The sequence below is a fragment of the Dipodomys ordii genome, unplaced genomic scaffold, assembly GCF_000151885.1.
Source record: "Dipodomys ordii isolate 6190 unplaced genomic scaffold, Dord_2.0 Scaffold51, whole genome shotgun sequence".
NCBI classification, from domain to species: domain Eukaryota; kingdom Metazoa; phylum Chordata; class Mammalia; order Rodentia; family Heteromyidae; genus Dipodomys; species Dipodomys ordii.
Window position 1 is genome coordinate 613,858 of NW_012267267.1, and position 17,267 is coordinate 631,124.

The 17,267-nt window shown below is 48.7% G+C and overlaps 1 protein-coding gene across 1 annotated transcript in view; it reads right to left on the reverse strand.

Moving 5' to 3' along the window:
• Positions 1 to 501: 501 nt before the first annotated feature.
• The window catches only part of LOC105988833 (chromosome unknown open reading frame, human C1orf94), a 34,323-nt gene continuing 17,557 nt past the window's right edge, over positions 502 to 17,267 (reverse strand). Inside the window, exons 2-7 of the mRNA XM_013020570.1 lie at positions 15,986 to 16,701; positions 12,638 to 12,877; positions 11,085 to 11,260; positions 6,213 to 6,290; positions 3,988 to 4,184; positions 502 to 577 (exon numbers count right to left, since the gene is read on the reverse strand). Of these exons, the coding sequence (XP_012876024.1) occupies positions 502 to 577; positions 3,988 to 4,184; positions 6,213 to 6,290; positions 11,085 to 11,260; positions 12,638 to 12,877; positions 15,986 to 16,701 (1,483 nt within the window). The remainder of the gene's footprint in view (positions 578 to 3,987; positions 4,185 to 6,212; positions 6,291 to 11,084; positions 11,261 to 12,637; positions 12,878 to 15,985; positions 16,702 to 17,267) is intronic.

Consider the following 17,267-nt stretch of genomic DNA (forward strand, 5'->3'; position numbering starts at 1 on the left):
AAGTGGTGCTATGGTTCGAAGTGGTAGAGTGCTAACCCTGAATGAAAGAGCTCAGGGACAGCACCTAGGCCCTGAATTCAAACCCCACAACTGACCAATGAGATAGACAGATAGATGATATCCAAAATAAATAGGCACATGCACTATTTCAAGCAGCTCATAGTTTTATCATAAAATACAAACTTTCTAAAATTAAGTGTCTTATTTCTATTTTACCAACAACAACAAAAATAAAAATCACTCATGCTAGCTAAATACAGGTGCACATGTGGTCCAAAAGTATGAATAAGAAGGTGTGCTTTTGGTTTGTGCTATGTGTGAGGGGGTTGTGCGTGAGTGTTGGTCAATAGATGATTCTGGTCTTGCTGTTTTCTGTCTTGGACTTTGGTTGGAATCTTGGCTTTCCAAACTTCATACCAAGCTGTTGCAGAATCCAGAATTCCAATGCCCTTTGCCCTGCTCCAAAGGCTTTAAGGGTGGGGAGGGAAAAGAGAAGGAAATCTAAAAATTGATGCCATTCCCGCTGGAGGAAAAATAGGGGCTGTTCATCAGGGGCCCGCCGGATGTCGAGCCAAACCTGGAAGAGAAAGAATATAGATGCTGTGATGAAATTGCAGATACTGGAGAGACTCGAAGAGAGTAATATATTAATTTTGTGGCTGTCAGAGACTATGAAGACCATGACAAGCTTGGAGGCTGGAAGCTTTAGCTCTGGGAAAACAATATTAAAAATGACACAATTAGAGAACAATAAAGAGCTGCTTCTCTCATTAACTGGGATCAGGAAGACCCCCATCCCCCACACCATACCCCACCCGGAACAAGTAAGGATTATTTCTACAGAACTCAGGCAAGCTCTATGCCAGGATCACAAAAACAGGAAGGTTCCTGGATTGGAGCACCTTACCTGTATGCCTGTGACTTACCCTACCTGTGTGGCTTAACCAAGTGTGCTTCCAAAAAGGTCCCCGACATTGGAGAATACAGGGGCAGGTCCTCGCATTTGATTTTGAAAGTCCAGACAATCCCAGAGCAACATCCTCACTTATCAGCAGCTGCCCACGTCAGCTCCTTCATTTCAAAGTGTCTGAGAAGTAATCTTGTGCCCGGGGCTTTGCTAGACCCTCAGGAAAGGATAAGCCATCTAAATGTGAACCTCAGCTTCCAAGAGCTGCTTCCAAAAACTCCTTGCTTTTTCTCTTGGCATACTTCAAAACAGAGACCTCCCCTCCCCAACCATCTCCTTGACCATGTTGGAATTCCTTCAACCATCTGCTAGGAAACTTTGAAGGGAGCAGAGCTCAGTATATATCACAACAGGACAAACGACTAAATTTAGTCTAATCCACGGATTCTCAACTTCTTTTCAGTCGGGAAGATGCATATTATAGAAAAGATTTGCATGCAAGGCATTCTTCTATACATGAACAAAATAAACACTTTGAGGGGATGAGAGTGGTAGGCGCTAGTGGCTCATGCCTAGCCACCCCACAGAATTAGATCTGAGATTGTGGATCCAAACCAGCCAGATAGTCCGTGAGAATCTCCACTATCTCCAATTATCCATCAAAAGGCTGGAAATGGAGCTATGGATCAAGTGGTAGAGTGCTAGCCTTGAGCAAAATAAAAGCTAAAGGAGAGAGCAGGAATGGACGGGGCAAGGCAGGGGAAAGAAGAAGCACAAGAAACAGACCACTGCATGAACTTGATCCTCAACTGGTAACGGTCGCCGTGGCTCTGTGGGAGCCCCAGCTGATGGCCTCTGCTGACTCCTCACTATCCTCTCTGGTTCCCCTCAGGCTCCTTCCTCCATGCTTCAGGCCACTCCCACTTTCCTCTGGGAGACCAGGCCTCCAGCCTCCACCCTTACAGCTCCCTACCAGTGCTTCTCAGCATCTGACTGTGAGAGCCCAGGTCTGCTCTCCCTCCTGAGGACAGAGGTGCCCTCCCTGCTTGCATGGCAGTGTTGGATAGGAGCATTGCTGGCCTGCCAGTGGCTCCTCGGGGACTCACTGCAGCCTCATGCAGTGACACTTCCAGGAAGGTGATACGCCGCCCCTGTACAGACCTCCTTCTCCCCTCCCCGCCCCTTCCCAGGCTCGCCTCCAAACTCTCTCCTGTTTCTCTCTCCTCTGCCCAGCACTTCACTCCGATGTGCACAAATCATTGGGTCCCCAAGCCTACCAGCCAGAAGCTTTGCATAATCCAACCCCACCCTTCCCTTTCCAATCCTATATGCCTCCTTTCTGAGGGACAAATCTAATACTTCAACCAGCTGCTTGTATTCCCTGGTCTCTAGCTGCCCTGCATCCTTCCACCTGGGGCAGGGGGGGCCTTCCTCCCAGATTCCTCCTTCCTTCCTGTTTACCGTATGAGCACACACACGTGTGCATGTGCACACAGATGCACACATATGCATGTATGTGCACATCTGTGTACACATGTGTACATACAGATGTGCAGGCACACACATATACACACAGGCTCTGCAAGGCTCTGCCTCTGGCCTTGGGCCCTCGACTTCGATGGCCCTCTACTTTGCCTGGACACTAATAGTGTTGTGTTCATGTCTCATGTGTTCACGGTCTCTGAAGGGAGAGAGTGGAGGTAGGCAGGATGTCCTTTTCATCCCAACGTCCCCTGGGGGCCGAATTCAAATTAACAAAGCATTTTCCAGGATGCTGGGTGCGTCACACCACCCTGTGATCTACAAAATGTAGACAGATAAGGAGAGAGGGAAGGGAGGGAAGAAGAAATAGGAGGGAGGGAGCATAAAAGGATCTGCGGATATTATGTTCAAAAAACACTATCGACCACCTTACTGAACATTCCCCATGCACCCTAGGAAATTAAATGATCTGAGAAATCCAACAGTTAAGAAATCTGTTTATCTTTTGTTTCTCACAGTTTCTCCCAAACCCATCTGACTACAGAAACCTCTTCCTTGCATTTGCCCCTTTTAAGTAGGTGTTCAGGAACAGTCTGGTTGAGTCTGGGGACATAGGGTGGATATCACCTGGAAGAGCCTGGGTGGATCTCCAAAAGGGGCCTCCCAGACCCCAGGCCCTGCTCACCTCCACACCAGGTGAGGAGTCTGCATGCAGGTGGGCAGGCCAGGAAGCAATGTCAGGTTGGGGGTGGGGAAACGTGCTTCTAATCCTAGAGTTTCCAACCTGGAGCGCACATTGGGCCTGGCAGCCTGGGATCCTTGGAGCTCATATGGCATTATCAAAATTAGTTGAGGGTTTGCTGGGTGGCAGTGAGTGGCTACTTATTGTATTAAAATAAACACAAATTGGGTACTGGATAGCAGACAAAATTTGAGCAGAATTTTCAGCTTAATTATTGAGTTTGTGTTGGCTTTTTTTTCCCCTGCTAAGTCCTCAGAGTGTCCCAGGAAATGGATTCTCTGTCTCTCTCTGTCTCTGTGTCTCTGTCTCTGTGTCTCTGTCTCTGTCTGTCTTTCTCTCTGTCTCTGTCTGTCTGTCTGTCTGTCTCTCTCTCTCTCTACTGTTGGGGACAGAGCTTTGGTGGGAAAACGTGCTGTAATAAACACCAGAATGCCATTGGGCACAGCCCGTTGGGAAGTCAATGGGATATTTGGAAGATTAAGCCTCGTCAAAACTCAGGAGGTAGCCAGTGGCCATGGGAGCCAGACGATTACCTGCCCATGTCTTGGGGTAAAGCAAGCAAGTTCCTAATGTGTCTGCCTCTGCCCATAGAGTGTGTTATCCCTTACTTCTGATTGAGCACTTGATGGTCTGCAATCAGACTACAGCACTGCAGCCTCAACAGACTTTCAAGTGGGGCCTCCTAGTCCGCAGACCTCTACACCGGGAGCCGCATGGCCTCCACAAGCAAAAGACCTCCCACTCCACCACAGCCATGAGACACACATACCAAGAGAGTCTCTGCAAGGCACCTCTCTCCCAACACCTCCCTGCCCTGACTATGAATCAGTCCTTCCAGGGTGGGATGAGGACTTACCCATATCCCTGGGGGAAGAGGTACTGTGGTCCATCTCCTGCCAAAGGGGAAGGGTCTCGGGGATTGGTGGACAGCTTCTGCGGTGTCCTCTGAGGATAGGGATAGTTGGGCTGCACAAAGGGGATATAGCTCAGCAGGGGGGTGTAAGAAGAGCGGAAAATCTGCTGGCCCATCTGTTGTGGGTTGTATGGCGTCATCTGAAAATCAAGAGAGGAGAGTGGAGGGAGGTCATTGTTCCCAGGCCTTGACCCCAGCCCCCTCTACCACTTCTGTGCCTCTGTGCCCCTAGCCACCCAAGAAGATAAGTTTGGATTGAAAAAGCCCAAGAATCAACGTGGGTAGTAGTGGTAAGCCTGACAAGGTAAGATAATTGACCTGCACCTCAATTTCCCTGTCTGTAAAATGGGCAGACACTATCAAGCAGTGTGTGTGTGTGTGTGTGTGTGTGTATTGAGTCCATTGATACAAAGATTGGGACACATAACACTTCCCTTCCCTTCCCTGACTCCCCATCTTTCAGTCAACAACTAACCTTAAAGCTCCTTGATCATTTTTAAGGACTTTATTATCCTCTTCCTTCCCCTCCCCATACATGTTTATACAACTCTGGCTTTGATCTCCATGTCTTAACAGAGTCTAAGTCCAAGACAGCTCTGCCCAGTGGAAATTCCTGCAATGGCCAAAGTGTTCTGTATCTGAGCTACTTAATACATTGTACATTTGACTATTGAATACTTGAAATATGCCTGGGTGTGCAGCTGAATTACAAATTTCACTTTATTGTAATTTATTTAAATCTAAATAGCCACATGTGGCTAGTGGCTAGAATACTGGACAATAGAGTGGAAAGACAGGATTGTGGGGGTTTTCTGGAACCGCCTAGAGCAAACTCACTAAGAAGTATTCCAGCCAGTGCCCTCTCTGGAATCTAGGCCCTCTCCAAGTGCTTGCATTTATCTACACAGAGAGGATGCAGGGACTGGCCATACTGGACACAGGCATCAAAAGCCCCAGAGGATGGGCCTGCCTGGAGCCTGTGGAAGGAACATGAATGGGCAGGCACCTCCCAAGATGGACCCTGTGTGGCCTGTGGCAAGAAATATCCATGGTCTCACTAGGCAGAGTGGCAGGAGACTGAGATCTGAGGATCAAGGTTCAAATCCAGCCTACTCAGCAAAGTCTATGAGACTCTTATCTCTAATTAAATATCAAAAAGCCAAAAGTGGAGCTGTGTCTTAAGTGGTAGAGCATTAGCCTTGAAAGAAGGTCAGGGACAGTGCCCAGACCCTGATTTCAAGCCCTGGGCCCTGATTTCAAGCACACACACACACACACAAATTAATAATAAATATAATAATAATAATGATGATGATGATGATGTTACCCTGGGTCTCCTTGGTGGGAAGACATGTCTGGCCCTAGCTGAACCTGGATCAGAAGAAGCCAATCTTAGAGCTCAAACAAACTGTGTTAGAAATGTTGCCACAATTCTATGGAGGTGATAAAAGCCCTCAAACAGAGCTTTGTCAACTGTTCTCCAGATCATGCTCTCCTCTCAGTGAACAGCACAACACTGTGCCTTATCTGAGTTTACACAGGTAAGTTTACGCAAACAGACACCACCGGAAGGATCTATCAAAACCAGTAAAGAGTAATGGCCTCTAAGTTCTTTTTTTATTGCTGTGTTCTTACATGACTTCTCCAATATACATGCATGCACCCATGCACAACACCCCCCCCCCACACACACACCTGCATAATGGCCTAAAGCTCCTGCATCTTCAGCCCAGACCCAAAGGGAGGCACACGAGGAACAGACCTGAACCTGCCAACCCACCTGAAGGTCCCTTCAGTACTGAGGCCACAGCAAACCCTAACTTGTCCATGAGCCTCCTGACTTCAAGCAAGTTGATCTGAGTCTCAGTTTCCTCATCTATGAACTCCCCCTCATAGGGGTAGGTAGGCATGGCAAGGCAAGCACTTAATGGAAGGTCTGGCCCACTATGTGGGCTCCATTAGGTGCCAGCTGTTGCCATGGGTTAAGTGGGGACGTTAGTTTGTGTTTCTGAGAAGAAGGGAGGGAGGGAAGCACTGGGGCCAACTGTGATGGGTCAGAAAGTACAGCGGGTGGCCAGCGGCCCAGAGACAAGGGAGCAGATGGCCTTGTGACCCAAAGGTCTGCGTGGATCTGGGACAGAGGAAGGGGAGATGTGTCACCTACTCACCTGTCTGGAGTAGCACCCCAGCTGGGGATGCATGGCTTGCTGGTAAGGTAACCTCGCCGGCAGCTGTGGGTAGAGACCCTGAGGAGGAAGGAAGGGAGGCTCAGCACTGCAGGGCAAGGGCTCCCGGCCAGAGAGCAGCTGCTGGGCAGCTCAGCTTCTGGCTCATTACACTTGAATCTGCCCGTGGGCTTGAGCTCCTCACAGCCCTTGGATGGATGGCCATTGACATGAGCTGCCTGAGGCCAGCTGGGGTTGGGTGGCATTGACTCAACTCAGCCCACATGGAGCGCTCTTCAGCAGCCTTTTTGGTATTTAGGGAAAATTTTCAGAGCTTATCTCAGGGATAACCAGATCTATCCCTTTCTGGCTACTGTGCAACCCTTGGGCAAATCACTTTGCCTCTCTGTGCCTCTTTTTCCTTCTCTACCAAAGTATGTGTGTTCAGGCCTGTACAGTTTGTGCCACAAACAGATGTGTCTACACGTCTTTTCTACGTGACTTTGTCTGGATGCCTCCCTGCATGTGTCTTTCCGCCATGTCTGAATACGTGTGCATGTGTGTGTCTGTACAGCTGTGTGCGTGTGTGTACAGATGTGCATCTGTGTTCCCACGTGTGTTTACCCGGATCTCTGCTGCTGCACAGGGGTGGGTGGATGCATCAGAAGAGCTGGGAACGGTACTGCACACAGTAAGGACTCTGTAAATGTTACGTCTGTCCATCATCATCTCCCACTGCCCCCTCCTTTGAAAAGGCTCTCTGGCAGCTCAGGCCAAAGAGGAATGGGCGGAAGGAGCCTTGAGGCCATACACCGACATGAGATACACGCAGGGGACCGCCCCGGGGAGTAGGCTAGCCCAGGACCAATCCGGCCTCAGGTTACATCCCCACCTGCCAATCCAGGGTTCCCCAGGTGAGACTCCAGTTCTGAAGCCCCGTTTAGCCAAGGACTTCTGCCCAGTGCCTCTGCGTCCCAGGGGCTACTGCCACGAAGGGCTCTGCATGTGCCCATTATCAAGGCCCTGAACGTTGACACTACGCTCTTGATGTCTCTCTCAGCTCTGGGTTCAACCACCTCCCACCCCCACCCCCAGCTTTCCCTGTGTCTCCCTTTCCACCTCCCCAAGAGAAGACATCCTTCAGGGTCACCCCTCCCATCTCCACCAACCCTTGCCTGAAACCAGCCTCCTGCCCGCTGCTACCCCAAATCCCACAGTCCACGGCAGCCTCTCAACATCATGGCCCAGCTGGGTGTTGTTGCAACCCAACCCAGCCCTGAACCTGGGCAGGGGTGCCCTGCAGAGTGGGGGAGGGGTGTGTTAAACCTTTCTCAGCCCTCAGGGAGCTCCAAGGCCACTGGGCAGGCTGCCTAGGGTCTCTCCCTCGGGTGGCTCCTTTGGGCCCCATTAGCACTCCATCTGTCCCCTTCTCCAGTCAGGGAGGGTGGGCAGGCCTCCACCCTCCCTGGAGTCTGTGGAGGAGAGGCCACTGGCCCACCTGTTCCCAGTTCATTGGTAGGAGCAACACTGGGCCACTGAAGAGATGTTTCTAGGTGTTTGAAAGTCATGAGCACAGATAAATAAAACACCAGCAATTCTTTGCTGGAGGCCACAGCCTTTTTGTACAAGTCTCCCTTCTTAATCCGGAGCTGTCTTTATGCCAAACGGCCTAGAAGCTGGAGCCTGTGTCCAGGTCTGGGCCTTCTCCTCCTCTGAGTCCTTCCAGTCCCTCCAGAGCTCTGAGAAAATTAATTAGGGACCTCATCTTTATTCCTGTGGCCAAGTAGAGAAGAGACTAGGATAGACTACTCTCTGCTCCTCCTTTCTGTTGGCCCCTTTCACCCCCAAGGTCTCCAGAGCTCCCCAGTCCCAGGACTGCATTATTAAATTTAAAAATTTTTAGTGTTACTTTTCAGAGTTTAGAGCAACCTTTCCCCAGCACAAGCTCAGTTATAACAAATCAATCTATGCTGTTATTGCTGCTGCTGTTGTAGTTTTGATGAGCCCACCTCACAAACAGAGCAGTTAATTCACTTGCCCAAGGCCACACAGCTTGGAGGCAGCAGAGTCCCAGTGTATTGATCGCCAAATCTGCCTTTCTCACATGATTTCAGGGCCCTTGATTAGCTCCCATGAAGCCAAGGAAAACATCATGAAGAATGAGACTGTAAGAAGATAAATTACTCTACCTTTCTTATTGCCTGCAAGAGTTAACACTTTTCAGTTGACTTCATCTCAGTCCATTTAGTGCCTAAACTGCCTCACAGAAAAACAGAGCGGACAGGACGCCCAGCCAAGGCCATTTCGCCAGTTCTGCCAATGAAACTGGGGTACATCACCCTATGCATCACCTGGTGCAAACGCAGAAGTCCCTCAAGGCAGAGGACCATCCTCAGCCTGTGCTGTTGTAGAGCTAAGGTTGGTAAACTACTCACATGAATGAGCAAATAAGTAAGCAGCAATGATTGAGCCAGTGAGGAGGTGAAAAATGGAGGGTAAGCAAGGCCCAAATTGCAAGGGGCATCTGCATATCAGCAGGTCCATGAATCAATGGTCGGCACACATGTCTCAAAATGCCATCACTAATAGGAAACTTGTCCACATCACTTTCACCATAGGTCATCTTTCACTGAAGTTGCTCACCTAGGTTGATGGGGTGTAAGGTGGGTTTTTTTGGTAACTGGGGAGAGTAGGTACCTTTTCTCTTTAGCAAATAAACTCCAGAGCTATTGCTAAACTCCTTCAAGATTCAGCAACAAAGCCTGAAGCTCAGTATTTGTTTATTTATTTATGTATGCCAGTGGTGGGACTTGAACTCAGGGCCTGGGAGCTATCCTTGAGCTCTTTTGCTCAAGGCCAGCACTCTACCACTTTGAGTCACAGCCCCACTTTTGGTTTTTGAGTGGTTAATGGGAGATAAGTCTCACAGGGACTTTCCTGCCCAGGCGGGCTTTGAACCACAATCCTCAGATCTCAGCCTATTGAGTAGTTAGGATTACATGCCTAAGCCACAGGCTCCCAGCTTTCTTACTTTTAATTTTGTTGTTGTTCTAGGGTTTGAACTCGGGGCCCTATGTTTGCTAGGCAGGTGCTATACTGCTGAGCCATGCCTCCACCCTTGAGCCTCTTTGTGCTCAAGGCTACTGGTCTACCACTGGGACCACATTGCTACTTCTGGCTTTTTCTGAGTAGTTTATTGGAGATAAAATTCTCATGCATTTCTGCCCAGGCTATCTTCAAACCACAATACTCAGCTCTCAGCTTCCCTAGTAGCTGGGATTACAGATGTGAGCCACTGGCACCTGGCTTTATTTTAAGCTTTTCGCTGTAGCTAGGATGACAGATGTGCACCCTTACACTCAGTTACGAGTTGACCAAGGGGGTCTTTCAAATGTTTCTACCCTGGCAGGCGTTAACAGTTTCCAAGTAGCTGGGATTATAGACATGAGCCGTCAGTGCCCAGTTCAGAGTCTTTATATTGAGTGCAGGCGGTCCCCTTCTGTATACCAATCTAAGCCATAAAGTTGTTGCTCTGTTGTAAAGAAATAAATGATGCAGGCCACTGAGGGAGAGTGAAAAGAGACAAGGAAGACAAATTGAGTACTGAACGTATTTCCTTCCATTTTCCCTTTCCGGGGCTTGTGGGGTCAGGCTGGGACAATAGAGGAGCCCAAGTCCTGGAAGGATAGGGCCAACCACATTCTTAACGCTTCCCCATTCAAACTTCCTGCTGTTCTGGAGAGGAGCACGTAGGGTAGCCGAGCACCGAGAAATCTTAGAATGCTGAGCTCTACCTAAAGGGACCAGTTACATGATTGGATTGGACAAGGGCTTCAACTAGAGTGGACATTGATCTGATTCCCCCTCCTATGACTGAGTGGGCTGCAGCTCTTAAGGGATATTAAGTTAAATGGACAAAATAAAGAAACGACATTTTCCCTGCATAAATAAGTTTGGTTAGGAAAGTATCAAACTCTGTTACCAGTCTTGGGTGTTTTGTTTGTGTCTGACCACTAATTCTCCTTCAGCTAAGAGCTCAAGCCTAAGACAATGTGAAAAACCCATTCGAAGATACAAAGTAAGACAGCCTGCCTTTGCACTGGTGACTCACACCTGAAATCTTAGCTACTCTTCTCGGCGAGCTGAGATCTGAGGATCATGATTCAAAGCAGCCAGAAAAGTCCATGACACTCTTAATCTTCAATTTACCAGCAAAAAGCCAGTAGTGGTGGTGTAGCTCAGGTGGTAGAGTGCTTCCCTGAGCAAAGAAGCCAAGCATGAGGCCCTTATGTCAAGCCTTAGCACTGGTACAAAAAAGAAAAAAATAGTAATAATAATAGAAGGCAGCCTAGATGTAATTTAAAGGAGGAATATGGTCGTCATTTGTCATCCAAACCAAGTCACTAAGGAGTGAAAGAAGGTACCATTAATAGGGTCAAATGATCTAGGCCGGGACTGTCCCATCCAGGAAACAGGTGGGAAGCAAGGACTGGGCCATCTTCCTCATCTGGGAGCCTGAAGTCGGAGCACTTGACCAGCTAAGGCTCTCAAAGAGCTGTAGAATCAGCTTGGTGTGAACTGGAGTTCAGGTAGCAGAAGATTAGAACTAAGTATGCATGCTTGAGTGTGGACCTATCTAAGGGTTGGTCTGGTAGGATCACAAGGAAATCCTAATGGACAAGCTCACAAGTTGATAGTGCCCTACCATCATTCCCGTGATACCTCTGGACTTGGGCGGACTTCAATTCAAGCAGAGTCCGAAGGCTCTTTGTGAAAGAGGCTCCTGCCAGTCACACTTCCTCCTGCTCCTCTTCCCCCCTACTAGAAACCCCATGATGGCCACAAGGGGAGCCAAAGCCTGCTCAGCTCACTCACCTGGTACTGCGGGAAGGTGGAGTGGTTCGTGAACATCGGTGCAGGTGGGCAATTCAGGTTGAGCCAGAGTGGCTGATTCAATGTTGTTGAGGTCAAGGCTGTGGCAAAGCGTGGGGTGAACACATTCCCTGTGTACTTAAGGTTGTTCTTGTCAGCAACTGGTACAGGTGGATTCACTGCAAGCCACAGGAGAGGGACAGTGATTCAGGGACAGGGGTAGCAAGAGACCACAACAACCCCAGAGTCATACTATTAAAGGGTTAGGGCTTTTAGGCTCCAAGAGGACCTCAAAGTTCACACCTTGCCATCATTAATTCACACCTTCCAAAGAGCTGGAAATTCCAGCTTGGTCTGCACAGAGCCTTTCCTGCGGTCTTTCACTAATGAATGAGAGATACAATAAACTGGGTGCTAGGGCTGCGCTTCCTCTATTTACAAAGTCAAGTTCCTCCAACGGCTTTAGAAAAATCCACCTTTACTCCAATAAGTGTTATGCCACTGGAGTTCATTCTTAACAAATGTTCCCACCAGGGCTGTACGCTTGACAGCATTGGAAACCTGGGACCATATTCTTTCTGTCTGGGGATAATTTTCTTTTATATATTTTTGAGACAAGGTCTTGCTCTGTAACACAGCTGACCTCTGCAATGACTGACCTCAAGCTCATGACCCCTCTGGTCTCTATCCTCTGAGGACTGGTGTGACAGATGTGAACTACACCCTGCTTAGCCATCATTTTCTTTTGTTGTTTGTTTTTTTTTTGTTATCTTTAAGTAGTTGCACAAAGGAGTTGCCATTCAAGAAAGCAGTTTATGAATACAGTGTGTCTTGATCAATATCACCCTTTTCAAACATACATTGGAGGATATGTATTGATCTTTTTGCCATTTAATAAAGTAGTTTATGAGTACAATGCATCTTGAAGGGAGGGTGAAAATGTTGAAGGGGATGACACGGATCAAGAGGCAATCATTGTCTTAAACCTTTTAAAACATGAACTCAGTTAGTGTAGAGTGGCTCAAAATTAGTCTAAGAGAATAACAGTAGGTCAAGTTGTTTGTGGAAACAATCTTGAGTTCTCTTCCTTTACAAGATGTCCTGTAGGTATATGGAATCAGAAATGGGTCCTCAGTTTCCCCTTTACTTGCATATGTCACCCTTTTTTGGGGGGGGATTGTTTATGGAAATGAGTTTTGACAGTTGCTGAAGTGCCAAAGAGAGAAAATAGGGACATGAATCCTGTCAATGTAAAAATATTCTAAAGCATGTGCTTTTCTTTGGTTTGTTTAGACGACTTGAGAAATGATAATATATTCTGGGTCAGGGTGTATTCCATATTGACTGCTGACAACAAACAACTCCCAAACATCAGCTACTTTCCCAATAAAAGACACAGAGAGAAAATCATTTCCCCCCGTATTAGGAGTTTAAAACTCCTGACAACCAAGGAAAGTCAGTGACTTCCCCATGGAGAAGGAAATGGCACCTCTGGGCCAGCGAGGAATTTGGGGGTCCCTTTCCCTACAGCCCCTTCCTGGATAGGGTCCACTTACATTTCAGCTCCAATCCATCCACCTCTACTTTACTTGAGTTCTTAGTGGCCCCAAAGAACTCATAGAGCAGGTTCTTCTCAGCTGGCCATGCAGGCTTCTTGGTGGGTAAGGCCATGGGTGTGGTGCCCACTGGGTCACTGCGGCTTTCCTCACTGCCAGTGTCCTTCCGGCTGTGAGGCCACTGGCTGAGAAAGAGGCTCTCTTGACCCTTGGTTGGCTCTTTGGTGCCAGGGTTCCATTCTGTAGCAGGAAAGAAACGGAGTCAATGTCTCTGGAAGCCCACATGCTGGAATGCAAGAGCAGGTTCTTTGAGTGGTCCATGGTAGTTGATGGATCCTCCCTATCAGATGACTGAGGCTCAGACCAGACCAGGGAAAACTCAAACTCAGTTAGATGCGACCCCTCTCGTCAAGGCCTTTCCTCATCACTGACCATCCTAGCCTTCCTGTCTCATCCCTCCTTTCATCCATCTTTATCTTCTTTCTTCCTTCCATTCATCCACAATCCTGGCTGGGGACATCAAGATGACATGAACCTAGTTTTTGGTACCATGGAGCACATGGCTTAGCGGGGAAACCCACATCCCTACACAACACACTGTTTGGTCCCCCCTCACGGACTCTACCTCTGTTGTGTTGTTCATGAGCAATTCAACTCTCTCATCAGTGCCAGGCTATGCCCTGAGTGCTAGAGACACAGCAATGAGTCAGAGCCAGACACAGCCCTGCAGGGGCTCACAACAACAAAGAAGAAAGAGACATGCCCAGAAATAGCTCCAGGATAAGGCAGATGGGCACCGGGAGGTGACACAAGGGATAAAATGGGAGAAGGAACTGGCTAAGATCACATCTTGTGATCACCACTTCACCTTGTTACCAATGGCCTTTTCTTCCCTGGACGAAGGAGGGTTCTGGCAAGGCCTCGCACACAGGGGTGCTGGGGAGAAAGGCGCCACAAGCTTGGGCGACCACAGACAAAAATGAGGAGCATAAAAGAGACAAACTGTGTCTGCAGCGTACCCAAGGGACACAATGGTGCCAGACTCAGGCCTTACTCCAAATAGACTTGAGTGTTCAATCTGCCTGGGCAAGGACACTGCACTGCTACGGGCCCCCTTAGCAGAACTTCCACCATAGAGCCACTTAGCATGGGAGCTCTTTCTTAAAGCTCTACATATGCAACAGAAAGGGACAAGGCCTATCTGCATCTGATCATATGAAATAATAGTTATCAAAATGAACTCCAGGAAATGAAATCAAGAGGGTTTTTTTAATTTGTTGTTTATTGTTTTTGTTTTCTTTCCTTTTTGTTCTATTTGCTCATTTGTCTGTCATTGGGAGTGTAAGGGGAGGCAGAGAGGAGGGACAAAGTGTGAACAAATACAGCAATGGTACTCACTGGACAGTATGTTGAAAATGAACTATACAACTTGTGAGTGGGGATGGGAGGGAAAAACTGGGAGAGAGCAAAGGAAGGGGTGACATTGTCCAAATGGAAATGTACTCTTTACCTGAGTTATATAACAGTAACCTCCCTATCACCTTAATAATAACAATAAAAAACAAAAAAAACTCTGCATATGTGTGAGCACCTGTGTGTTACATGCACGAATGTGTGAGTGCATGCATGTGTGCGTGCATGCATGCATGCGCACAACAGTAGATGGAAAACAGTCCAAGAAAATAATTAGATCTGTACTACCATAGTATAATTCTTGTCATTATTCTCTAAGTAATACACAACAACTATTATTTACATAGCATGTACATTCAATTTTGGAATCATAAATAATTTGGAGATGGGGGAATTAGATGCTATTTTTAAAATAAGAGATATGATTCTGTGGGTTTTGGTATTCAAAAGAGGGGATCCCAAAACTAAGATATGAAGAGACAACTATATATTGTATGTGTGAAAGTATGTGTGTGAGTTGGGGGGCGGGGGTGCCAGGGAAGGGGGCCTTGCCCTCCCAGCCTCCCTCACTCCTTCCCCAGCCTGCTGGTCTCTGAAGGTTTCCACAGAGCTTCGCTAGAAACCTACTTTCTGCCTGGGCTAATTGCACCTGTGTAGCTGATGGCTGCATGGTAAGGCTGGATCAGAGGAGCCATGGCTCAGTGTCACCATGGGGAGCATACATGATCCCCCTAGCTCTTGGACCCCCAACCCAGCCATCTTGAGCTTTATCTGTACCAGACTGGACCTGCTCCTCTAGTGCCAGCCCAGCAAAGGGAATAGCTGCTCCAGCCTGGGCCAATTTAGAAGACAATGACATTTTTAGCAAAACCTGTCCCTGGAGTCTTCCAAGAGTTTCTCTGGTTGCTGAGTTTAGCCCCCAGCTAGTGTGCTGAAATAACATACTCACTAATAATAGGCCTTTCCCCAGAGACCAATACACCTGAGGCCTCATGAACACACCTACAGCCCCTTAAACATCTGCAAGGCTCCACCTACACACACACACACACACACACACACACACACACACACACACACCTCCCTGTATTGCCTATGCCTCACTTATACTTTCAAAACCATACATGTGACAGACACATGTACCAATATACACAGACAACTCAGATGCACCAAACTCTCCTTGGCATACCTCTGCCCATACATTTGTACACAAAGACACTCAAATAACAGTGGGTAGCATGAGTGTGCAGGATACCTCCAATACCATTGCCATCAGCAAGGAGCATGGGTAGTACCTCCAGGAAGAGGAAGAGAAGGGAGGTCCTGGGGAGGGGCTCAGCCCTCTCCTACCTATAGTTCCATCATCCTAAGGCCCTCTATGCCCTTCCAGGACTGCCCAGCACTGAGTCCAGGCAGCTGGCCTAACCCTGGCTTCAATTCCCTGGGCTTCCTCCAATGCTCCAGAATTGTTTTCTCCAGGCACTCATGATGCTCACAGCCCTGGAGTGATTCCACTTTTGATTCACATGAGGATGCTCTATTCTTTTGGTGACTGCTTGCTATCCGTCTGCCCTCTTGGGGTCACCTGGACTGGCTAGATCAAAGCAAAATGCAGAATCCTGGTGGGGGACCACAAAGATGGAGGAGATGTCTGGATTTCCGGGGCAGGAGGCTGTGCCCCTCACTAGGGAGTAGAAATGCATTTTCTACATCTCTGAAGTCCCAGAGAACAAATCTAAGGACCAACAAGTATTGAACTATGCCTGAGTAACTTCCACTTCCATGTCTTGCCCCAGAGAGAGAGAAAGAGAGAAAAGACCTCATGGCTACAGCAGGTAACTCCAACAGAAGCCAAATAGCTGCCAACCCAATTCCTTCTCTGGGACAGCTTTAACAGCCCATCCCCTCTTCTGCCTGGTTCCCAGCCCCACTCACCCATCAAATGGTGGCCTTCCCCAGCAGGGTCAGTCTTGGAGCAGATCTTGGCAAACACAGGCAGCTGCCTCTTCTGAGCAGGAAGATCGGCGAGCTTGTCAGGGGATGCTGGAGGAGGCGGGGGTGGCAGCAGCAGAAATGGGCCCAGTCCCGCAGCCTCCCGGGGTCCTGAGCTACTGAACATGTTATTCTTTAGGAAGTCCTTGATGACCTTTGTCTCCTCCAATACCATCTTATTGTCTGGGGTTTTGGACATTGCGGTGGACTTCAGTGGGAATTGGGCCAGGAGCTTGCTGATCTCTGTGTTGGTGGCGCTCAGGCTGTGGCTCTGGTCTTTGGTCCCCTTGGTACTACTCTTGACCTTAGTGGCACGCAGGATGCCAGTGACGGTAGACATACCAGAGTCCTGCCGGCTGCCAATGACAGCCACCGCCATCTTCTGTTCCTGATGCTTGTCACCTCCTGTAGTCATGGAGGCTGCTGGGCGCTCACTGCTGCTGGTGCTGGTACTGCTGCTGCTGCTGCTACTGCTGGCCACCAGAGGAGGCGCAAAAAGGCAGGAGGCCGGCTCTCTGGTCCCCAGGGGGGCGCCACCGCATGCTTCTCGCTCCCTGGAGCTCTCCTGGAGCAGAATGAGGTGTTCTTTGGTGAGACTTAGGAACTCCTGTTCCACTAGCAGGGAGATTTCATCCTTGCCACTGCCCAGCTCCAGAGCTCTGCAAACAGGTCAAAGACAAGGCAGCCTAAGTGCCAGCCAGCTCACCAAGGGGTGGGGTGGGGGCGGGCCCTGCTGCGGGACGTAGAGCCCCAGGAAGACCGCATGGATTTGCACAGCCTGATGAAAATACATTTCCTCGTGTGTGAGAGAGACCTGCTGCTTTCTCAAGAAAGGAAACAGACGCCAAGCATCCCCAAAGGGTGCAATGCCAGCTGATAGGGGCACATACATGTGCTTGATACACTCGTGTCAAGAACTAGGCATATACATGCCAGTGTCATCATACACAGAACTGGGCCCCCGGCCCTAGGCTCAAGGACTGCTTCTTGTCCTCTGCATACATTCTTTAGTTTCTGGGTCCTGCTGAGATCCAGAAGTCCTGGGGCAGGACCAGGGGGAAGAGCTATGTACCCGAAGACCCAAGGGGTGTGTGGTTCCCTGTTGCCCTTGAATCTCAGCCTTCAAATGCCCTCCCAAGACTTGAGACAGAGATCAATGCTAGAAGCAATGCAGACTCCACACAGACCTGGCTTCGAATGCAGGTTCCTCAGAGTCTTCTGCTGT